At 41.3% G+C, this 24,746-nt stretch overlaps 1 protein-coding gene and 1 long non-coding RNA gene across 52 annotated transcripts in view; one reads left to right on the top strand and one right to left on the bottom strand.

Annotated features, from left to right (window-relative positions):
* PBRM1 (polybromo 1) overlaps nucleotides 1–17,344 on the top strand; it is a 130,811-nt gene extending 113,467 nt beyond the window's left edge. For 26 of the 50 annotated variants that reach the window (XM_084988492.1, XM_021068920.2, XM_084988491.1 and 23 more), the window contains 7 exons: nucleotides 514–724; nucleotides 1,339–1,540; nucleotides 5,037–5,201; nucleotides 8,550–8,705; nucleotides 11,811–11,881; nucleotides 11,993–12,209; nucleotides 14,467–17,344. In XM_084988492.1, the coding sequence (XP_084844618.1) occupies nucleotides 514–724; nucleotides 1,339–1,540; nucleotides 5,037–5,201; nucleotides 8,550–8,705; nucleotides 11,811–11,881; nucleotides 11,993–12,209; nucleotides 14,467–14,639 (1,195 nt within the window). In that variant the 3' untranslated portion in view covers nucleotides 14,640–17,344. The remainder of the gene's footprint in view (nucleotides 1–513; nucleotides 725–1,338; nucleotides 1,541–5,036; nucleotides 5,202–8,549; nucleotides 8,706–11,810; nucleotides 11,882–11,992; nucleotides 12,210–14,466) is intronic. The other 24 variants (XM_084988500.1, XM_084988499.1, XM_021068912.2 and 21 more) reach the window with 3 other exon arrangements.
* Nucleotides 17,345–19,913: 2,569 nt separating this feature from the next.
* Nucleotides 19,914–24,746, bottom strand: LOC102167511 (ubiquinol-cytochrome c reductase complex assembly factor 5). 2 transcript variants are annotated; one of them, XR_002337553.2, is made up of 3 exons: nucleotides 24,428–24,746; nucleotides 21,053–21,140; nucleotides 19,914–20,373 (listed from the first exon to the last, which is right to left on the bottom strand). It is a non-coding gene; the product is annotated as a ubiquinol-cytochrome c reductase complex assembly factor 5 (long non-coding RNA). The 2 variants fall into 2 exon arrangements; XR_002337554.2 differs by lacking the exon at nucleotides 19,914–20,373 and having other exon boundaries at nucleotides 21,036–21,140.

Below are 24,746 nucleotides of genomic sequence, written 5' to 3'. Positions count from 1 at the left end.
GAAATGTGGTTAACTGCTATTATAATTCTCTTAGCTTACATTTAAGTAATTGTAATATGGAGGCAGAAATCTTTGGTTCTTGTATATAACCCATTAAGAGAATGCACACTAGGAGTTCCTCCTATGGTGCAGCAGGTTAAGGATCCGTCATTGCCACACCTGTGGCATAGGTCAAATGATTTGGATTCAGTCCCTGGCCCAGGAACTTCCATATGCCACAGGTCCTGCCAAAAAAGAAAAAAAGAGAATGCGCTACACACACACACACACACACACATCTAAACAGGAAGATGTTAAAAAAAAAAAAAGACGTCAAAATCATACACGTGTGTGTGTGTGTGTGTGTGTTTCACTGTATAGTGGCAAGTGCTTTTGTGGCTATTCAGAATGTTTTTAAAAGAAGCAGATTGCAGCGACTTGCTTCTAGATATTAAGGCAGAATACTGCTTTCTGATCAGTTCTGGAGTAGTGATAGGTGATTTCATTTTATTTTTTTAATGTCATTTCATTTAGAAAACCAATTGTTCCTCAGAAGGAGCCCTCACCCTTGTTGGAAAAGAAGATCCAGTTGCTAGAAGCTAAATTTGCTGAGTTAGAAGGTGGAGATGATGATATCGAAGAGATGGGAGAAGAGGATAGTGAGGTCATTGAGCCACCTTCTCTCCCTCAGCTTCAGACTCCTCTGGCCAGTGAGCTGGATCTCATGCCCTACACACCCCCACAGGTGAAGGTGACAAGTTCCTGTTACTTGTCTTATTCCCAGCTCTGGTTTGCAGCAAATTCCAGCTAAAAAGTAAGGAGACAACCAGCCCCTACGTTATATGAGCTTCAACCTAGAATTCCACAAGAAGGAACAGATGTTTTTTTTTCTTTCTCAATGCCATTATTAATTTAAAATTTAATGTATTTTTTAAATTTCACAGGTAGCTGGTTTTAATGGCAGGTTAGAATCTCTTCTTGGTTACAGGAAATGCATCATCCCGTTACTCTAGCATTTATTGCTTCTATCTTTTTAGACTCTCCTTTAGGAACTCATCTTTTGGCTAAGGTGATCCCTGTTGGGTTTTGTTTTTTTGTTTTTTCTTCATTCAGAATATTCTTAAGACTTAATTGTGAGGTCACTATTATAGAATTCAGTGAAACTTTCAATTATTTCTTGTATGGTAGGAGGCAAGGAAGAGAAGAGCTGTGTTTTGAACAAGAAAATGGGCCAGCTATAAACTGAACATGTCTATAAAACAGTAGCTATTGAATTGCATGTTCCTGGCTTCCAGAAATTTTGAGCAGTTGACCAGAGGCAGTGGTTCTGATGCACTATAAGGGCTTTCTGTCTTACAGTCTACCCCCAAGTCTGCCAAAGGCAGTGCAAAGAAGGAAGGCTCCAAACGGAAAATCAACATGAGTGGCTACATCCTGTTCAGCAGTGAGATGAGAGCTGTGATTAAGGCCCAGCATCCAGACTACTCTTTTGGGGAGCTCAGCCGACTGGTGGGGACAGAATGGAGAAACCTTGAGACAGCCAAGAAAGCAGAATACGAAGGTAAATAGAGCCTAGGCACAACTATCTCAGCTTTCTAAGCAAGGGGATGTTTTCAGCAATGCACGTGCATAGATAGGTTTTACTCTCTTGTTCTTACCCCTTGCACATGAACTTTGTGTTGGGGATGGTCTCAAATGGCTCCCATCCAGCAGTTTAAGTGCCAGCCTTGTCCCAACTGAGCAAGCACTGTCTCTGACTTGACCTCTGATCCTGGTGTAGTTATTTTTTCCCCAGATTTCTCAAAAAAAATTTTGCTTTTAAAAAATTGCATGGTTTTCTTCTTTCATTGAGTCCTATAAGCACACGTGTTGAGCTGGGGAATGGTTGTACAAGGATGTTAAATATAATTTTGGTTTAAATTCATCTGAAAGGGGGCTTTCAAAATCAGTGATCTTCTACTATGGCTCTTGATAAGCCGTATGTATAAACTCTAGGCTGAGGCTTGATTGCCTAGGCCTATCCTGGCCTGTGATGCATTCATAGCTATTTATAAGGTACTTGGGTTCTCTTTGATAAAGCTCAACTGCCTTCATTTTCCTTCTTCTCTGTAATTAAATCATTTTGAGCTACAAGCTATCATTCAACAATTTGGTGGTTCTTAGCTGTTAGGGACAACTACTTGAGAGAGATTTTTGTTTTTCTTGTTTAATACCAGGCATGACTTTAATAAAGAAATGAGTAGTAAACATTAGATTAGACAGGACTGTTACCCTCAGAGCTGTATTTTTTCCTTTTGGAATTGTATGCTTCATTTTTCCAGTTCAAAGCCCTCTCTCAACGATTGACCACAGTAGTCACCATTACTCTTCTTGGCCAGCAAACATAAAGAAATTAAGTGTTAAGTGTGCCACCTTTATTTATATAAAGTTTATAGAGTTTATGAAGAAACTCCTTTTTAAAAAAAATTATTCCTTTCGTTTATTACATTTGATTATTATAAAATTATCTGACAGATTTCCTCAAGGATCTTCTACAGAACCCTAATCCTACAAGGTGCTCAGCCAGAAAACACTGTGACAAAAACAAGTTTAAGAGGCACTCAAAATACTTTCTCTCTTGGAAAGTTATAGTGCATATTGCCGTATTAAAGTCTTCTGTTTTGTTTTTTAGGGCCGCACCCATGGCATACGGAGGTTCCCAGGCTAAGGGTCAAATAGGAGCTACAGCTGCTGGTCTACACCACAGCCACGGCAACGTGGGATCTGAGCCACATCTGCGACCTCCACCACAGTGCATGGCAATGCCGGATCCCCAACCCACTGGAGCAAGACCAGGGATCGAACCCAAATCTTCATGGATACTAGTCAGATTCATTTCCACTGTACCACAATGGGAACTCCTTAAAGTCTTTAAAGCTACACTAAAGTACCTATTTTTTTCACCTGGCGTTTTCTGAAACTTCATCAGCTATTCATGTATAATGCCTATTAGTATCCTAAAAAACTAGTATTTCACAGAACATTCTTTGAGAAACCCTAGTCAGTTCTATAAGAATCTAGAAGTTTGAAGCGCTTTGGTATTTCTCACCTTAATGAAAGTTAAAACCAGGCATGTCACTTAGTTGGAGGAATACTAGAAATGAAGTTTACATGGCTGTAAATCCTGGGCCAGGGCAGCTGGAGCCAGTACTGCATGGCTGGCTATTTAGAGTGTGAACAAGAGCAAGAATGTGTCTGGGGATACTGTAAAAGTAAAAATGCTGGAGCAGAACTGAAGAGGAGGAGAAATGATGGCTTCTGGGAAATTGTTCCAAATTAAAAGGGGAGTCTGAAATTCAGAAATTCAGTGAGAACTTAATGAGAGGAGGTATATGACTCAGCAATGTCTGCTTGAGACACAAAATTTTGTATTCTGACCGATTGAACTCAAAACCCAAAGTTTGGAGTTTGGCTGACTTCATTTAGTAGTTCTTTTTTCTAAGACAACTGGGCTCCTTCTGGAAAGAACCAGTAGGTAGCTAGTCCAATATCCCATCCACAGGCCTGAGTTTTTACTTTTCAGCTTCATTTTTTTTTTTTTTTTTTTTTTGCTCTCCCATTTTACTGTGTCGTTTCTATAGTGAAGATACTAGAACTTAACGTACAGAGAACACTCATTGTACAGAGGATCTGTAAACTGGGACAGTGTAGAGAGTGGTGACAGGTCTGTGCGGGCAACTCTTTTGCAGCCAAGGAAACTTTGACTTGCTTGACTTTCACATTCTCACGTGAAGGAGGACTAGAGCTGTTGCTTCTTGATGCTCTTTAAAGCCATAGGACCTCGAGCTGTTTTCCCCCTCCTTAGATCAGCCTTTTGAATTCCATGTTGGAGGGTTAATGTGTGGCAGTTGTAGTGTGATGTCAGGAATCAGGGCCACACGTTGCTGGTTCTCTCTCTGTATCCTTGGACAAGTCACTACCTGTCTCCCAGCCTCAGTTTGCCCATGTGAAGAGTGGAGAGGATTTCCTTTTTATGAATGGTGAAGCAAAATAAACCCTGTATTGTGGTAGTTTGGGGGATGCACATTTCTAGAGTGCTATAGTAAGGGTCCATCCTGTCAGCTCTCAGAAAGACTGGGAATGTGATTGTTGGAACTATTGCTTATGGAGATGCAGAGTAGCTCAAAGGAACGAGGGGTGTAGCACGTTTGTTCCACAGCCCAGCACTGGCACAAGCAAATGCTCCTCTTGCATTTTTGAATGAAATAAGTATGAATTCTGGAACTTTTGCTGATTTAGGATGATTCATGGTCAGTATTGAACTTAGCTTCAGGAAACCTGGTTCTGTCAGTACATTGTCCATTGCTTCATATGTGTATATATATTATTCCCTACTTCTGAAGACTGTAACCTAGAGTATCATCCATTTTTTTTCCTTGGGGTTTATTAAACATTAACATGACCTCTTTGCTAAATTAGAATGTACAGATTAGCGTTTATTTTCCCTAAAACCTTGTGGAGGAGGCAGTAAGTTACTTTTCCCTTACAGAGTTAATTTTCTTCAGCTGCTAATAAACCCCATGACACTAATGACAAGAGTCCTCAAATCTTAGTAAAATTGGGTGCAGGGAATCAGGAAAATATAGTAAGTAACAATTGTGCCAAAAATTATAATGGGCCATGGAATTGCTTCATGTTGAAATTATAAATAATTTGTAATGCTATTAATACTAGAATAATGGTAGCGCTTCTCATCTTCAGGGTGCCTTGTGAGATTAACCACGTTGGTTATGCTGGTGACGTGTTTAAATAAAATCTGTGCTTTCTGAATGTGTGTTGCAGTCTTAACATTCTTGAAATCTTTGCAGACCAGTTCTCAAGATGGGATAGGAAAGCTGGACTCTAGGTTACCAAGTGAAATCGGCCCGACTCCTCCTGTGTTGAGACTAGTCATCTACTGTTCCTTCCATTGAGACAGAACTGTTGCCTGTGTTTTTACTAGTCCTGTTGAATGCAATGGATGGTATTTTGAATTCCTGGGTTAAAAACAGAATTGAAAATCTGAAATGCCTTTACAGAGCGGGCAGCTAAAGTTGCTGAGCAGCAGGAGAGAGAGCGAGCAGCACAGCAACAGCAGCCGAGTGCTTCTCCCCGAGCAGGCACCCCTGTGGGGGCTCTCATGGGGGTGGTGCCACCACCAACACCAATGGGGATGCTCAATCAGCAGTTGACACCTGTTGCAGGTAAAAACAGGAGCTAAGACCATTTTTTTCCACTTTAAGAAATTCCTTCATTTTTTTTTTTCTCCAACAAGGAGTAGGCCACAGTCTCTAGGCTTTTCTCATGATAAATTCAAAGTTTGAAGTCATCCATGTCGTCCTTATATCGCCTTTCCCATATGGGCAATGCCTCCCCTCTGCCCCAGAAGTGGGCCCTGGGCCCAACCCTGGAAATTGGTAGGGAGCAGCTCATCCCTGGCTGTGGGCATGGTCTGGCGATATTCTCTACCCCAGACTGCTCTTGGTAGAGCACTGTAGCAGAAAACATAAATAGATGCTGAATTCTGTTCTGGAGGAACTCCCTAAAGAAAACCCAAAACTAGTCTTAGGTGACAATGATTTTCCCGTATCATTCCAGTATTCAGTTTGCCTTGTTCTGCTGCAGCCATCCTTAAAAGACTGACCATTTAAAAGGATTTTTGACGATGAATTGTAAATCCTTTCTTGGTCACCAGTGTGCATGACTGCTAAGTTGAATACAAAGTCCTTATTCAATTCATTGTGCCCACTCTGTAATGCTTTTCTATTTAATTACATTAAACTGCATTTTCTGTTAGTATCCCAGTCACATATTTTTAAAAAAAGAAAAGAAAATGATGAATGTGGTTTGCTTGTGTGTGTTGTCTCTGGTTCTGGTAGCCATAGCAAACTTGGCTCTTCTTGAATTGAATATCCTTGTCTGATGTGTCTCCAATGAGAAGCCTGCAGACCACTTCTCAGGTCCCTCCTTTGTGATCTCTCTAAGCCTGGTGAGGTCCATTCAAGCCACCTGTGTTTGTTCTTAAGCAAGCAGTCTGACCTCTTTTTGCAGGGCGTCCAAGATAGTGTTGTTCAAGGCAGGCTCATTGGGATGCTGTTTTTGTTTTTGCTTTTTTTAATTTGCTTTTTCAGGCAGAGTAGTAGAGGATAACTTTTCCATTGTCGCTCCTACCTTTTGTGATGGCAAGTTCTCAAATGCACTATCGCTGAACTCAGCAGTTGCACTCGCCAAAGCACATCTGAATCATGGCTTTCAGTACTTTCAGTGTAACTGATGTTGATCTAACAAATCTCATAATCGCCTGCTCTATTCCATGGCCCATTTTGGTTAATGGGGTTCCAGAGGATTTTAGAAATCAGACCTTGAACATGGGGACTTTGAAAGTTAGAATTCCCTCATTAACATTGTCTTTTGTTCTATTTGATGTGTGATATTATAGCACTGTGCCCTTGACTAAACAGCCCAGGGACACATTAACAAAATGAATTCAAACTGCTAAAAACACTAAAAAACAGCAGCTGCAGCATTTTAGCTCCCTGTTGGGGAATATCATTATAGAGCTCTGATGGGTAAGGAAAGTGAAGCCCCCTTCCAGCAAGCCCTTACTCCATTGTTGAGCATATGCTGCCCAGACTTCTGGGCCATGGGAGTGAAGGGCAAGCGTTCTGTACAGTAACCAGCCTTTGGTCCGCAATGGGAACTTTACAGCTAAGATGGTGATTTTTCATGGGTTTACAGGTTGCATAGAAATTAAGTCTTAGCCATGTTGCTGTCTGAGACCAGCTTTGCTTACAAGCATTGAAGCTCATTTGAACACATGTGACTGGGATAATAAATGCCAAAGTACAGTTTAATGAAGACAAGTGTCATATCTTTTGATTCTTAATAATTTCTTCAATCACAGCCTGTGAAGGCTGTGTTCAGATGGGCTTTTGTAATTGAAAGCAAAGCCTCCTAATGTTCTTAAATTCCCACGTACTTATCCCAAAAGCTCTATCTGGTGGTGTGGTTAAAAGGCAGTTTGGTAGCATTGGATCTCCTCATGTTTAAGTTGATGATGTCTGTTCAAAAGCAGTTTTTACTCTCTGAACTCTCATTTTTAAAAAATGAAACTCATAATCCTATTTTATGTACAGAGGTATTATTATTTAAAATTTGTTTTATTGGTTTGTGTAAGTTTCTTAGCCTAGATATGATTAATGAGGCAAGCTGAACCAATTTCAGAATTTCTAGTAATTTTATAGCTTCAAAGACTAAACTTCGATAAATACCTTGTTTAAATAATTCTTCAGGGAAAATTAAAAAGTAAAATTCTTAGCATCTGGAGTTTCCCAGCATCCCTCTACAAAGAGTATTATATAAAACTGAGGTTTGGCACCAATCCCTCAATCCTCCCTTTGTGCAAGAAGCTATGACCAAAGGTGATTGCATTTCGGGGAATCTTTTGTTTTCTTCATTGTGATCATTTCAAATCCCAGAAAAATCAGGTTGTTTTTCCTGCTTAAAAAAATATCATGTGGCTTTAAAGTTCTTTTGATAGGTGAGTCTTTGACCTTTTGAAATTATTTTCTTCCTTTCATTCTTTTTGCTAAAAAATACTTGTTTCTTGAGACTCTTCCCTAGCCAGCAGAAAATATTTTGTGTTGTGAAGATGCACTTTGAAAATAAAGGAAGAAAAACCTCTGTTCACAGAAATTCCATACCTCATTTAAAATGTTCCCTGTTAACCTAAGGTTTTTGTGAGGACATTTGTGAACTTGGAGCAATGATGACAATTGGCATTTTCTCGTATCAGCAGAGCCTGATTCTCCAGCCATTCCTCCTGAGGTCTGCATGCAGGCTACTGAGTGACCTGGGCTTAGATAGGCTTGGGAGGGTTTAGGTTTTATCAAGTTTTGAAATCTATAGATGAAACATCATTTATTATGATAGCTCTCAGCTGTTCCCAGCTCAAGCCTAAGCATGATCCATTCTTACCAGCAGTGGTGGAGCTAGAAGGGAGAAGCACTGGGTATAGAAGTCTTGAAAAATTCTTGCCCACCTCCTCCATGCTGGAGAACCATGCTTTGTGTTCAGGGCTTGTGCGCCTCATTTCCCTCCATTCCAGTTTCCCCTCATGTGTACCCGGGATAGGCATATGAGTGTGGCAGAGTGGAATGATGGGTTGTCTACTGTTCAGTGGAATCACAGTCGGCAGAACTGGTCACTCTTTTTGAACAGTCTGCAATAATCATGACCTTGTGAAGGCTGTTACTAGAACTCCTCTTTCTTATTATTTAACTGAAAACATGTAGCATATTTATCCCAGGGAAAATAACTACAAATAATCATATACTAAGTACTAATTCATCCAAAAATGTTGTATTTCATATTTGTAACTTTTTATTTTGTTCATTATTGCAACAAAATAATTGCACTAATTGCCGTTTTATCATGCAGTACTAAGGGCGCTTTTATTCATTATTAGTGCATGTTGGGGTAGGGGTGTTGTTATTACTTAGCTCATGTTGCATGTTAATGATGCATGTCTGAAATTTGTTGTGTCCTTCAAGGCATGATGGGTGGCTATCCGCCAGGCCTTCCACCTTTGCAGGGCCCAGTTGATGGCCTTGTTAGCATGGGCAGCATGCAGCCACTTCACCCTGGGGGGCCTCCACCCCACCATCTTCCGCCAGGTGTGCCTGGCCTCTCGGGCATCCCACCACCGGGTAAGAACTTCATCCTCATTCGCTCATTAATCTCATCTTCATACTCTCTTTTTCCTCCCTCAACCAGTTGTTCCAGGAGGTACTTGCTATCCATGTGGGCAGGCCTTCCCTCACTGAGAATCCCAGAAGTGTCAGCAGCAGAGCCTGTCCTGTGTGTTGAGCAGGTGGCTCAGCACTTGTGTTCTAGGGCACCTGGCTGTCTAGCAGCAGCATGGGGCACATGGCAGGAACCAGACTCAGCAGGTCAAGGGGCAGGAGGTGTACTCTAAAATCATTCAGAACAATTTCTCATGTGCTCAGAAAGCCAAACACAGCCTAGAAGGTTATGCTTTGCTCTCTTTATCAGTGAATGAAGATTACCAAATTGTTAGTTCCGAGTGACATATAAAAAACACTTTTTGCTCCTAAGTGCATTTCTTCCTCCGATTCAGTTCTTATCTCACAGAGTCCTCTGTGTAGATTCCCTGCCCCATCTCCTGCTTTTCAAACAGCCCTTCTAAGTCACTAATGTAAAACTCTTTAGAAATCCTTCAGTCAAGGAATAAAAAGGAGGAGAGAACAAATTTGTACTGAACTAGTTTTCTGTACCCGAGTCCCCAGAGAAGCATGACATAACATTTTAAAGAACAGCATAGCCCCCTCTACTAACTATAGACACTGGTTTGTCTATTGACAGAAACTCAGAAGTTATTTCATATAGAAGCATATAAATGAAGTCCAGAAATAGCTACAGTTTTACCTTATAATTAAATAGTAAGTTGAAAGATTATTATGAAAGGAAGATCACAAGTTCTCATATTAAGTGCCATCATATGCGAAAGAACTGACCCTTAGCTATAATCTAGTTGGAGGGAATGTGACCTTAAAATGACTTATAATAGAATTTGGTCCATCATCCAAAATATTAGCTAAAGGCCAAACGCAGGGAGTTCCCTGGTGGCCTACCAGGTTGAGGATCCGGTGTTATCACTTCTGTGGTACAGGTTCAGTCCCTGGAATTTCCACATGCCGCGATGCCGCCAAAGAAAGAAGGGAAATAAAAAAAGGCCCGGCCCAGATGACAAAACATCATGGCAGTATTAGACCTACCAATCCAGAGCTATAAAGAGTTTCAAGCAATCCTTCAGAAGGTGTACCCAGCAGTGTGTAGGGTGAGCAAACCTGGTGGCTTGGCTTAGAGCCTGCAGCAACACACAGACAATGGCCATGACTCCACAGAAGTGTTTGCTCTAGACATAACCCAGAGGAGAAAAGGTTTGTCGGAGTGGTATTTCATTATGGAAATGGTGGACTATGTGTGAGTTGCTCTTGCAGCAAATGTCAGTCATAAAATTGATGGTCCCTGTGATAGGCACAATTGGCCTTTGTGCTATGCCCTCTCCCCTTGGCACCGAGTATCTGACTGAACAATCAGACTAGCCTGGAGTTGACTTCCAGGTGCATGTGGTACTCAATGGGAGCCACAGCCAAGGCCAGGACCCTCCAGGTAGCATGTTCTGGTAGGTATTGAGGGACAGCTCTCTCCATTCCCCCCCCCTTCAGATTCTAAATGCATTTGAAGGAGGCACCACTCTCCTGATGATAGGAAGTCAGGGAAGAACCCCTCTTAGTGCCTACACACGCTTACACCTCTGATCAGGCTTCAAGGAGAGAAAGATGCAGTGAGCTCCCCGGTGACTTAGCCTGCATTCTCACCAGTTGCCCCTGGCATGGCATTTGTAAACAGAGGAAGCATAGGGGATTAGTTGTTGATTTGTTTGTGCTGCCCTGCAAAGATTGTTACCGGCAGCTCAGGGATGCCCACTGAGTTGCGAGATTTAAAGTAGGTGAGTGTCTTTGGGAGGCAGGGGTTAATAATATGTTGCTGGCGCAGCAACTTACCCACTGCAGCCTCTTCACTCACTCAGAAATAAGTGTTAGGATCCTACCATTGTGATCCAGGTACCCTTCTGGATCCTTGGAATATAAAAATTTCTGCTTTGTAAACAGAAAGCTTGTTTTCACTTACTCTTTTCTAATACTTCTTGGAAGTGATAGTTAGCAATTCTGAACCTTAGAATAGTGGGCTGGCTCTGCTTCGTCAAAATATCAACCTTTTGACTCCAGAGAAACTGTAGAATATGAAGTTAGCTCCTGTTGATCCTTCTGTGCAGCAAGCTGGACTTGTTTAAGGTTAAAACAACAGCTCTCCAGGGTTTTAGTTGTAGTTTATTAGTTTTTAATGAGCTGGGTTCCTTGCCTCTTTCTCTCTTTTATGAGAATAAAATAGCCCTAGACATTAAATTTAGGACATTGCATTATCATCAGCTAGGACCTGTGAGGCAGAACTCATTTTGAGACAGAAATTGTTTATGAGGAGTCACCAAGGGAATTGTATTTTATACATAGTACGAATATAGTAGAACCATGAAATCTTTCTTTTTCGCTTTGTCATTTTGCATTTGAAGTGATAGCACCAAGTCTGCTCTGCTTCCAGATGATCCCTTTTCAAAGTGTCACTCTATCAGATGTCAGTGTCCCCTCTCTGCCAGCATTAGTGACTCCAGTTAGAAACCAGAGGTACTAGTGACCTGTAAGGGGACAGCAAGAATATATCCCCAGCTTCCACAAAGGTCATGTAACCATGCACTTCCTCAACCTTTCCCTTGTGTCCCTACTGTCCTAATACACTGCATACAGCTGAGCCTGGTTGCACTGCATTACCACTGAAATTAAACATGGGCTTCAGTTTCAGGAAACTGTGCTGTCAAAAGAAAATTACCTTGAAAATAGAGGTGTATTCTGACTATAGGGAAATAACTAGAATTTTATGCAGAGTTCATATCATTTCTAAGCCATGAATAATTAATGTATATCTGACAGGTTGTACTAGTTTTGTATTTAAAGTACCTAGAAGATGAAAAAAATATGAATTTTCTATATGAATGCTACATATAGAAAATTCCTTATAGAAATTGCCTGTTTTGAGTGCTTAGGGTTCCTATCCACAGAGACTCAGGGCAGAGATCGTAGGTTTGCATTATGAATGGCATTTCTTATCAGACAGTAGTTTTTCAATCTTCTCAACCCAGAGCCTCTAATTGTGCCTATAATTCTGAATTATAGGTGTGATGAACCAAGGAGTGGCCCCTATGGTAGGGACTCCAGCACCAGGTGGAAGTCCGTATGGACAGCAGGTGAGCTTCCAAGTTGGATTTTTCTAGGCCTCAACAGAATTCAAGTTACCCTCTTTTCTCAGAGCATGTGCTGAGCATCTTTTTCCCCACCATGTGTCTGTACTCTTTCAGGTAGGTGTTTTGGGGCCTCCAGGGCAGCAGGCACCACCTCCATATCCTGGCCCACATCCAACTGGCCCCCCTGTCATACAGCAGCCAACAACGCCAATGTTTGTGGCCCCCCCACCGAAGACCCAACGGCTTCTCCATTCAGAGGCCTACCTAAAATACATTGAAGGACTCAGTGCTGAGTCCAACAGCATTAGCAAGTGGGACCAGACTCTGGCAGGTAAGGAGAGTCCTTCTCAAGAAGCCTTTTCAAAATCCATGCTTTATCAAAGTCCTCTTGCTGCTATTGGCATATTATTGCATAGGATAAATACCCATTTTTCCTATATAGGCATAGCTCGTTTTATTACACCTTGCTTTATTGTGCTTCTCAGATACTGCATTTGTTTCAGATTAAAGGTTTGTGGCAACCCTGTGTCAAGCAAGTTTGTCAGCACCATTTTTCCAACTGCATGTGCTTGCTTTGTGTTTCTGTGTCACGTTTTCATAATTTTTGCAATATTTCAAATTTTTTCATTATTATATTTGTTATGGTGGTCTGCGGTCTTTGATGTTGCTATTACAAAAAGATTATGACTTGCTGAGGGCTTAGATAACGGTTAGTGTTTTTTAGCAATGTAATCTTTTTAAATTTAGATATATACTCTTTTATACATAATGCTGTTGCATACTTAATATACACAGTGTACTGTAAGCATAACTTGTACATGCACTTGGGAAACCGAAAAATTCATGTGAATCACTTTATTGTGTTCTGGAACCCAAACTGAGGTTTCTCAGTATAAGTAAGTCGTATGTTTACTTGAAGTGTTTAGAGCTTCTTTATATATTGACATCACAATATTTTTTTTGCTGAATTTCATATTTTAGTTTTGTCAAACATCAATGCCATCTTCTTAAGTATATTCTGAATTTTTTCAGTTATTTTTCAGGCATTTGGGCATTGCATTGATGCATTTGGATAAATTAAAAGTTATTTCAGGGAGTTCCCATAGTGGCTCAACAGTAACAAACCTGACTAGTAGCCATGAGGATGCGGGTTCGATCCCTGGCTTCACTCAGTGGGTTAAGGATCCGGCACTGCCATGAGCTGCAGTACAGGCCATAGACCAGGCTTGGATCTGGCATTGCTGTGGCATAGGCTGGCAGCTACAGCTCCGATTTGACCCCTAGCCTAGGAACTTCCATATGCCTAAGGTGCGGCCCTAAAAAGACCAAAAAAATTTTTTTTAGTTATTTCACCTTAGTTTTTAAAAAAGATAATATTAGAAAACATTTCTATTCACCTATCAACTTATTAATTTAGTTCAGCACGCTTAACGTATTTTCATTGCATACTAAAATAACTTGCCTAGTTTCAGGAAGGATATTTAGTTTCTATTCATTCTTCATTTCTAAGCCACATTTAATAATTTGATTTCTTTTAAGAAAGTAGAAAGTTTTTCGTTTCTTCGCATTTGCCTTCTTAGGAATTTTTGTTAATATTGAAGTAATTATTAAATATCAGGAGTGCCTACAACAAAATATTATCTTTTAGGTGTTTGTGCAACTCTCACATTCCCATTCTAGTAATTATGTTATATTCTGAAGCTCTTTTACGAAGTCATTGTTAGAAGTTAGATTAATTAATTTCTTTTGAGGGAGTGGACCACGCCTGCATTGACATGTAGAAGTTCTCAAACCAGTAATTGAACCCATGCCACAGCAGTGACAATGCCAGATTCTTAACCAACAGGCCACCAGGGAACTCCCAGAAATTAGTTAATTTCTAAACTACGAAGTGTAAAATGAGACATCCTTGGCTAGGTAGCCTCATACCTAAGTGAAGTAGTTTTCTAAAAACCAAGATACCTAATGAAACTATATAAGAAACTTGCTTGGAAATATGCTACAGAGTTAAAATTCATAATATTTAATAAATAATAAATGTTTTAAATTTTAATAAATCTGTCAGACCTCAAGACTGAGGGAAAATTTGTTACCTTAAAATTCCTGTAGTTGGGAGTTCACTTTGTGGCTCAGTGGTTAACAAACCCAACCAGGATCTGTGAGAATGCAGGTTCGATCCATGCCCTCACTCAGCGGGTTAGGGATCCAGCGTTGGCGTGAGCTGTGGTGTAGGTCACAGATGGGCCTGGGATCCCTCATTGCTGTGGCTGTGGCGTAGGCTGGCAGCTGTAGCTCTGATTCAGAGGAACTTCCATATGCCACTGGTGAGGCCCTAAAAAAAAAAAAATTCCTGGAGTTCCTGCTGTGGCTCAGCAGTATCCATGGTCTCTTTAGCAGCAGGGACACAGATTCAATCCCCAGCCTGGCACGGCGGTAGGTTAAAGATCCAGTGTTGCCATAGCTATGGCGTAAGTCACAAGTCCAGCTCGTATTTGATCCCCTGCCTGGGAACACCATATGCCATGGGGTGGCCAAAAAAATTTTTTTAAATCCTATTTATATTTCTTTTTATGCACTTTAACTTTCAGCACGAAGACGTGATGTCCATTTGTCAAAAGAACAGGAGAGCCGCCTCCCCTCTCACTGGCTGAAAAGTAAAGGGGCCCACACCACCATGGCAGATGCCCTTTGGCGCCTTCGGGATCTGATGCTCCGAGACACCCTCAACATTCGCCAAGCATACAATCTAGAAAACCTTTAATCACATCAATTACATTTCTTTTATAGAAGCATAAAGAGTTTTGTGGAATAGTAGCCATTTTAGTTACTGGGGGTGGGGGGAGGAACAAAGGATGATAATTTTTATTGCATTTTACTGTACATCACAAGGCCATTTTTATATAAGGACACTTTTAATAAGCTATTTCAATTTGTTTTTGTTATATTAAGTTGACTTTATCAAATACACAAAAGATTTTTTTGCATATGTTTCCTTCGTTTAAAACCAGTTTCATAATTGGTTGTATAAGTAGACTTGGAGTTTTATCTTTTTACTTGTTGCCATAGAACTGAAACCATCAAAGGTTTTGTCTTGGCTTGGGGTTTTTGGTGTTTGTTTTTGTTTTGTTTTTGTTTTTGTTTTTTAATAAAAGAACAAACAAACAAAAAAAACCACACACATAAGAGTTTACAGATTAGTTTAAGTTGACAATGAAATGTGAAGTTGGTCCTAGTTTACATCTTAGAGAGGGGAGTGTACTTATGTCTGTTTCATGTGCCTAAGTATCTTACGCCACTTTTGCAAAAATTGTTTCTTATAGCTGAAGTGAAAGGTTGTTAGGTTATAGACGTTTGGCAGACATGGCACCTTTGCTGTATTAAGTCAGAGATCTGAAGTCTGCGCTCTGCATCCTTTTGCAGCTAGTGCATCTCCCGGACACCTGAAGGGAGAGAGCGCTTTTTCTTGTGCTGAGTTAGACATCTGTGGTGTCAGTTAATTTTGCAGAACATGTGCACAACCCTGAATTGTATTTATTAGCCTTTGCAGGTAAGTTTAAGGGTACTTTTGATCTATTTATAATGAATTCACAGTTAATTCCTATACATGTTAGATGATTTAAAACTTTAAATCTCTTACATTGAAAATCATTGAAGTTCATCTTGAAGAAAACATTGCAGTGTGCATGGAGGTGATTTATTTTTAAACATAACACCTAACCTAACATAGGGAAGGGAGTGCATTAATTATATATGAGCTATATCAGAAGCATAATTGTAAAAGGATAGATTGCCTGCATATGCAAATCTGTTTTTTTATTCTTTATTTCCTCATCAGATGCGGCATTTTTTTTCTTCTAAGTTTCAGAGTTAAAATTCTCAACCAGAAATTTAAGACTTTCTAAAATAATTTTTAAATTTTAGCTTGTGCTTTTGAATTTCAGGAGAAAGGAGTCATAATTTAATTAAGAAAATGCTCACTAAAAAGACCATTACAGATCCCCAGACACTTGGGTTTGATGACCGTATCTCTCTTATATGACCCCAGTAAAAACATTTGGAGGCATTATGTAATACCCAGACAGGTAGAAAGTGTCAAACATGCAACAGTATTTCACTCAATGTTTTTGAAGTCTGCTTTATTGTAACAAGGTGGTTGCCATTGTGGTAGAGCTTCCACTGCTGTTTATGAATTGAGAGGGTGACTCTCAAAGGATACTTTTTTTCTTCTAATCTGGTATGAATCAATACCTGGACATTTAATTACCATTCTTGCTAAATCATGGGGATAAGAGTGTAGCATGAAACAAAGTCTCTTGTATCCAGATACTTTAAATACAAGAGGCCCTTGTAATTTAGTTGCCTGTAGTCAACCACTGGATCTCAATTTGCATCAAGTATTTTTAAAAATTCTGAACTTGGAAAAAAAATATATTGCAATAGTATGTCAGTACCTTATTGTTAAACTGAATCAGATTTTAAAAAATTCAGTTCCTGGTTATTTGGGCCATTGAATCATCATGGACTATATAATACAATCAGGTGATTTTATTTCTAGACATCGTTGAATTACACCAAAGAACCTGAAATTTAATTTTGGTTAAGTTATTTATTTATTTCATACACCCATTTTATTTCCCTTTTTAAGGTCTGGAAGAGACTTCTTTGGGGAGCCTCTAAAAACTCTTCACTGTGGCCTATGTGGGGCATTAGAAGCCAGAGCACTCCTCCTCCAGGCTCCTTCTCAGTGTCTAGAGGTGCTGTAGGAACCATAGATCCAGCCAGGGGCTTCCCTAAGGCAGTGTAGAGCCGGGCCAGGGGGCCACTAGGCAGGCCCTAATTAAGTTTAAAAAAAAAAAAAAAAAAAAAAAGAACTCTATGTATTTATTTTAGAATCATGTCTTTCTGTATATTAACTTGGAGAATATCAGTTACTATTTAGGATATAAGATTTGAGATCAGCCATCTTCCAAGAAAGAAAAACCAAAAAGAGAAAAAGAAAAAAAAAAAAAAGTCCTGACTTTAAAAAGTGCAAGTGAACTATACATCTTTTTTTCTCCTGAGTTTTAGGAACTGTAGTAATGCAGCTTAGAAAGTATAATGGCCTAAATGTTTTCAAAATATAAGTTCATATGGAAAAGAATTTTGTTTATGTGGGGGAAAAGACCTATAGGTTTAAAACAGTATGTCAGCCAACTGATTTAAAGGCCTTGAATTGCTCTGTTTTTGAACCCACCCTTCTCTTCCTCTGAGGAAGAATTGGGCAGGGACACTTCTTTGTGTAAAATCTCCAAATTGGTATTATTGACTTTTGAACTTGAACATTTTCAGACCTGATTAAAACTTGGTTTATTCTGATTTCTGTATCAAAAGAGATTTAAGTGGTAACTAGTCTTATAATATGTATGTATCATATGTTTGTTCATCTAAAGCTTTTTAATCCAAATAAAAATGGAGTTTGCAAAGTGATTTGGATTAACCAGGTTTGGTTGTTCTGTTAAAGCCTATGTCAGATGTTAGTTTCAAGCAGGTTTAATTTCTGCAAGCCTTGATTTGATGCTGATAAGGCTACAGCTGTCAGTCTAAGGGAAGAAAGCTTCTTGGGTGGAGGCAAAAATCACTGGCCAGACTGTGGTTCAGGGCTCAGGATGCATTAACACAGAAGGTGAGTGTAGTCACACTACAACCTGACATGCACGTCTTACCCAAGGCTGGCAGTCAGGGATTCCTAACATGTCCTCAGCATGGGTAGAAATGCAGGCTGAAGTTGAAATTGCAGAATTGTTACTGATGGTGGAAGGCAAGGAAAGCATGTTCTGTATCATAAATCAGTGTAACCCATTTCAAATAGCTGTTGGTGGTTAGAAGAGACAGGTGGCCTGGATGTGTTTTTATCATGCTTATAAGCTCCTGAAACATGACCACACTTTTAATACAAAGTGTTGGTTAAAAAAAAAAAAAAAAAAAAAAAAAAAAAAACGTTTTCCTCTAATATCACTTTGCAAATCCCTTTGGTTCTGTTCCCCTTACAGTTTAGGGCTGTACTGCCATCTGTGCTCATGGGCATATTTTGAATGATCTCCAAAGCATTAGTTAGGCATTTCACCTGAATGCTGTGAGCAATACTGCTGAGAGTATTCCTCTATTCCTTTTTCATTTGGAAGTGGCTAGGTCAGCTGAATGAAAGTTCTGACCTAAGGATGTTAATAGACTAGTTCTATCCCCCAAATAGATTTGGAATTCATGTCTTGTGGATTGCATATACATGTGGCAAGAAATTCTAAAATTGTTTTTTCCTTTTTTAGGGCCTCACCTGCTGCATATGGAAGTTGTCAGGCTAAGGGTCAGATTGTAGCTGCAGCTGCCACCCTAGGCCACAGCCACAGCAACACCAGATCCAAGCCACGTTTGCAACCTATCCCAGAGCTCCCTGTAACACCAGATCCTTAACCCACTGGGCAAGGCCAGGGATCGAACCCACATCCTCATGGATGCTAGTCGGGTTCTTAACCCCCTGAGCCACAACCGGAACGCCAAGAAATTCTAAATTTAATACACATATATGAAAACTAAGACCTGAATACTGCTGTACTAGGAGAGAAACTGTTTTGGAAAACACCATGATCCAAGTGTGTGTGTGCGTGTACTTTTTTAAGAGAAATAACTCACTGTGAAAAATCCAAATTTCTAAAAGATTAATTTGATTAAGCTACAGCTTTAGATATTTAGGCAAGATTTCCAAAATAGGACTGCTAGATGAACAAAGATAGCCCTCCCATACCAAGCATTTACTTTTTCTCTTTCTTTTTTTTTTTTTTGGTCTTTTTGTCTTTTCTTGAGCCACTCCTGAGGCATATGGAGGTTCCCAGGCTAGGGGTCTAATCAGAGCTGTAGCCACCAGCCTACGCCAGAGCCACAGCAACTCAGGATCCGAGCCACGTCTGCGACCCACACCATAGCTCACGGCAATGCCAGATCCTTAACCCACTGAGCAAGGCCAGGGATCAAACCCTCAACCCCATGGTTCCTAGTCGGATTCATTAACCACTGCGCCGTGACAGGAACTCCTATACCAAGCATTTACTCTTTAGCTAAATATTTTCCCTATCACTTAGATGATACAGTGAAGCTGCAAAGCTCACATTCTTTCCCCATCACCCTAGTGGAGGAAGTTGTCTTGCAATAAATACTAATTAGATTTTTGTCATTCTAGAGTTAAGTATTTTGGTTTTTAAAATGTAAGTTATTATTTGCCTTTTTCACATTGTGGGGCACTGCAGTTCTCTTAAGAGTATAATAGAGCATTGCTTTTATATTATGAAAGTTCCCTTAAATAATCCTAGTATCTGATAATTCAGGTAGAGTCACATGCCTTAGTAGAAATGTTAAAAAAAAGAAATTGAGGAAAAGTTTAAAGTTTACATCTTGATTAACAAAAATTAGTTTTATAGCATCCAAATAAATGTGTTCTAAAAGTATCTTCATTTTAATACAGTTGCTTTGCTGCTTTGCTTGAGGTCAGATATTGTCCTGCCATCTTCAAAGTGCACATGAGGAGTTCCTGTCATGGCGCAGCGGAAACAAATCTGACTAGGATCCATGAGGTTGCAGGTTCAATCCCTGGCTTCACTCAGTGGGTTAAGGATCTGGCATTACTGTGAGCTGTGGTGTAGGTCACAGATGAGGCTGGGATCCTGTGTTGCTGTGGCCATGATGTAGGCAAGCAGCTGTAGCTCCGATTGGACCCCTAGCCTGGGAACCTCCACATACTGAGGGTGTGGCCCTAAAAAGCAAAAAAAAAAAAAAAAAAAAAAAGTGCATGTGAGAACCACCTTCCTCTCCTTGGTGCTGTTGGTCATCACTGGTCTTCACACTTGAGCCATCTCTGAGCAGTGACTCAGTAGTGCTTTAATGAGATCTGAGTCTTCAGTGGCTCTTTATATGAATTGGTTCTTACATAAATGGACTGACTTAAATTAGATAAAATCCCTTAGAACAATTGATTTGTGGCAGAGATCATTAACTTGAGGATATTCTGTGGCCTTAAGCATCTGCATTTTTATTCATGAGCAATAGTTGGACACTATTTTGAAATTTAGCCTTCTTTAATATGCAGATATTTTCTTGATTGAAAAGATGTTGGATGTGATTCTCCAAGCATGGAAAGATGCCTTTGCTTTTTCTACCAGTTGATCCAAACATACTCTGGGTCAGACTATAAAATCTCTCCCAAAAGACTGAGCCTCTGATTTTGCTTGTCTATGGTGGATTTATGCTGAAGGTTCACTTTCTTTGGGAAGAAGTTGTGTCTTCATCTTCAGCAGCTTGATGAAAGCAATATTATCACAGAGGGCAGTGAAGCCTATTGCTCCCCAGTCCTCATGGAGGTCCAGCCCTTGTATATTAATAGAGCCAGGCAAGGGAAGAGGTTGTTGCTATTCACAGGCGCACTTACGGGGAGTAATAGACCTGGCTTTTATTCATATTAAGTCCAAATTCTGCAAAAAAAAAAAAAATAAGTTTGTCCTTGTTGCCTAAAACAAAGGACCTCACAGACAATTCAGTGTGCATTGAAAAGAATCCTGATTGATGCTTGCTTCTTTTTTTATTATTTTCTTTCTTTCTTTCATTTATTGGCTTTTTAGGGCCACACCCTCGGCATATGGAGGTTCCCAGGCTAGGGGTCCAATTGGAGCTACAGCTACCGGCCTACACCACAACCACAACAAAGCAGGATCTGAGCCTCATCTGTGACCTACACCACAGCTCATGGCAATGCCAGATCCTTGACCCACAACCTCATGATTCCTAGTCGGATTTGTTTCCACTGTGCCACGACGGGAACTCCTAAATTCTTTTTTTTCCAGCCATGCCCATGCCATGTGGACATTCCTGGGCCAGGGATCGAACCCATACCACAGCAGTGACCCTCAACCTGCTATACCACAAGCAAACTCCTTGATCCTTGAATTCTTTTAAGAAATATTTCATGGACTATAGTCAATGGGTAGATGTGTTTTAGTAGGAAATAATTTTCCCACAAGTGCTGCCCATCAGTGACTTGGGAAGTATTCAACCAGAGACAGGAAAACTATAAAAATTCTTTGTAAAGGCAATTCTGTGTAAGAACAAGAGATCTTAAAGGAGTTGAAACCAGTAGTAAAGTTTCATATTCACTTTATTGACTGCTGAAGTTCAGTTTCTGATGCATCTTCCAGCCTTCTCTGATACTGTCTTTCTGAGGCTTTTCTACGGTAGACATCGTCTGTATCAAACAAAGATTATATTTAGGTTTTTAAGAAACTAAGGAATTAAAAGTACTCATATATTTGAGTAATTTAACCAATAATCTAGGATTGTCACCTGAATCTTGATGTCTGACAATACCAAAATAATCTTAAAAGAAGACATGATTTAAATGAGGACTATGTTAATGCAGCTTTGCACAACATTAGCAGAGTCAGTGTCTTCAGAGGTGGAAACATGTCTTAGCATGCCTCTTAGCAAGTTATCTTCTCTCTGAAGTCATTCTTCTTAACTGGGTCCTCAAAGGTACTTCTGGCCCTGCAGGTCTCTGCTGCTCCCTCTGCCACACCCAGAACTAGGGGAGGGAGCTGAGGGAGGTCTCCTTGTTCTCAGCTGCTGCTTTTCCAGACTAGTGATTCTCTGCCCTCTTTCTCTGGGGCTATCCCATTTGCCACCATCTTCTCTGCACTGACACCTTCTGTCCATCACTCCCCTTCAGTCTCTGAAAATGCTAGCATCTAGCCTAGGCTCCCTGACCCTGTCCTGTGCCATCTTCCTACCCCACAACAGGAATGAAGCACCAGCCCACTTCACCTTCCTGACTTCTCCAATCAACTTCTGCCATCTGCTTGCAGTGTTCCTCTGAAGTAATAAATTCATTCTGCTCTGACCACAACTTCTCCTACCTTTTTAGCTCTTGTGTCCTTGGACCTCTACCAACTTCCTCTGAGCACCTCGTCAGCCCCTTCTTGTTCTCGCTTCCTGCCCAAACCAGCTAAAAATCCTCTATTATCAGTATCAACTTCTTGACACATCTTTAAAACCCCAAGTACAGGAATTCCCTTTGTGGCTCAGCTTTATGAACCCGATCAGGATCCAAGAGGACGCAGGTTCGATCCCTGGCCTTGTTCAGTGGGTTAGGGATCCAGCATTGCCATGAGCTGTGGTATAGGTCGCAGATGCAGCTCAGATCCTGCATTACTGTGGCTGGGGTGTAGGATGGCATCTGTAGCTCCAATTCAACCCCTAGCCTGGGAACTTACATATGCCATGGGTGCAGCCCTAAAAACCAAAAAAAAAAAACAACAAAAAAAACAATGAACCTAATACAGATTAACTTCTTTTCTTCTCTATGCCTTTTTTTTTTTTTTTTCCTTTTTTCTTTTTTCAGGCTGCACTTGCAGCATATGGACGTTCCCAGGCTAGGGGAACAATCAGAGCTGCAGCTGCCAGCCTACAACACAGCCATAGTAACACTGGATCCTTAACCCACTGAGAGAAGCCAGGGATCAAACCTGCATTCTCATGGATAATAGTTGGGTTCTTAACCTACTGAGGCACAACGAGAACTTCCTATGCCTCACCCTCTTGCTTTGCACTGTGGGACCAAGTGTTGCATCTAACTGGGTCAACTGTGATGCCTAACAATCCTGTTTCTTAAGCCACAGCCCTGACCCTACTTTACGCACCTCCAAATGCCCACGAACTCTTTCTTCAACAGGAAAAAGTCATCAGTAAGGAACTCTTCCAGTTGACTTGCAAGGGCTACTTCTTGCCCTGCTCTGATCCCATCCTCTCCCACCTTCCCTAGGGCCAAGGTATCTCCAGTCTCTCTCCGCCAGCTTGCTTTCTTTGCATATCTTCAAGTCTCTTCTAGAAAGGAAGAGGAGGCTGACCTCCCATTCACTTATTAAAACTTCCTGAGCCTTCTGTCTTCTGTGATAACAAATCCTTCTTGTTTCCCTCCCTTGTCTCGCTGGCTGCTCTCAGTCACCCTTAAAATGTTGGAGTTTGACTCTGATTTTATCACAATCTGCTTGTGAATTACCTACAAACCTAAATCTACCTTCTGAGCTTCAGATTTATATAACCATTTTCCCCCTCAGCACATCCAAAATGGAGCCCAGGATTGTCCTCCCCGTGTTCCCCTGCCCCAGCTGCCCTACCAGAAGCTTCCATTCCTCATCTCCTGAATCCATTCAGTTACCAAGCCCTGTCAGTACTACCTCTGAGGTGCCTCTCAATTCCATCCACTTATTGGCATCTCACCCTAGACCAGGCCACCATTTCGAACCTGGACAACCACAGAACCTAAGTGTTGCTGCCAATCTTCTCTCCACAAGAGACCATTCTCCATATGTGGTCATCCACTGCTGCTTAAAAACCTTCAGTCCTTTGGGATACATTCTTGATACTCCAGTCCCTTTGTGGCCCTGCCCCGGGACCTTTGTAACCACTTTATCCCTCACTCTGCTCACATGCTTCAGTCCCTCCAACACAACATACTTTCACACCAAAGCCCAGAGGTCTGCTCTTAACCACTGGCGTGAGATGCTTTCAACTCCACAAAACTTTCCCTCATCTGGCTGATACCTACTCAATCTTCAGGTCCTACCTGAGAGGATAACTCCTCCAGGAAGCCTTCCCTGCACCACATAATCCAATTCAAGTGCCCCACTCAAGACTCCCATGCTCCCTCTACTTTGCTCTCACATCACAATAGTAAGTGTATGATCCATCTCCCCCATTAGTGCTGTTCCAGGTTGGTAGACCCTTCACCTTGTTCATTATATCCTCTCATCAGTGCTCATTATATATTAATGAACGGATGAACAAAAGGATTAAATATCTTTAGAAAGCACTATTTTTTTTTAAATGGGAGTTGGTAATTCACAAGTAACTTTCTCAAAACGGAGAAAGCAGGGCCTGCCTAAGGGTTAGGAAAATCATCCCAGAAGAGGAACTAGTTTGTCCAGAGCTAGTGCTCAGGAAAGCAATGCCAGGTACTGTTTTCATAGTGCCAGGCCCTGGTGCCAATGACTCTGACCTGTAAAGACAGTAGTGTTTAGCTAAGACGGGCAGACCAGTTCCTTCTAAGGTTTGGACTTTACAGTTCAGAGAGGACTAGCCATTGAGGAGCTCCCATGAATCCTCAGGATCCCATCTGCTTCTAGGTCCTGTGAGCAAGTTTGTTCCTTAGGGCCAAACAATATCACGGGCATGGGCGAAGAGCAGGCTCGAAAGGAGGGCGTCCAAAGTAGAGTCACGTGCCATCCTGTCAAAGTGCAGGGAAAGTCTCCAGATTGGACGCCAATCCCTCTGTTGCCTCGCTTACAGGAGACCCCAGGCGGTCTCCAAGGCCCAGCGAAAGGAAGGAACTGCACTCGCCCTTCTGACCGGGTAAAAGCAGCTCGGCGCTGAGTGGAATAAACGGTCTGTAACTTTAGAACATCCCTCAGGAAAACGGCTCCCTTGCCGCTTCCTGCCTGCCAGAAATGAAACGGAGGTTGCTGCACTCCCACTTACAGAAGGTCTCCTGGCCCACGCGCACTTTAATCATGATCCACTCCATCGTTCCTCCCAGGACAAAAAAGAAGGGCAGGAACCTGTAGACGCCGAGTCGCTGCTTCCCGGGTACCCGCTGCAGAACCCGCCTCACCTGGGCCCTGGAAAACATGCTGGACCGAGGCTGTGGCGGTGAGGCTGAACAGAGAACGACGGGAGCTGTCCTAGCCCCTGGACTGTAGCGCTGGAATGAAGCAGAAGCCGCCCTGACTGTCCTTGCTGACTACAGCAATCAGGTTGCCGTACGACCCCAAGCTCCTCCAGTTCCAAGGGATAAGGG

Source organism: Sus scrofa, chromosome 13 (genome assembly GCF_054392235.1).
Source record: "Sus scrofa isolate SSC_HxYL_T2T_F1_AM1 chromosome 13, Sscrofa_HxYL_maternal_Yorkshire_Landrace_v2.0, whole genome shotgun sequence".
NCBI classification, from domain to species: Eukaryota; Metazoa; Chordata; class Mammalia; order Artiodactyla; family Suidae; genus Sus; species Sus scrofa.
This window is presented reverse-complemented; position numbering and strand designations above follow the sequence as displayed.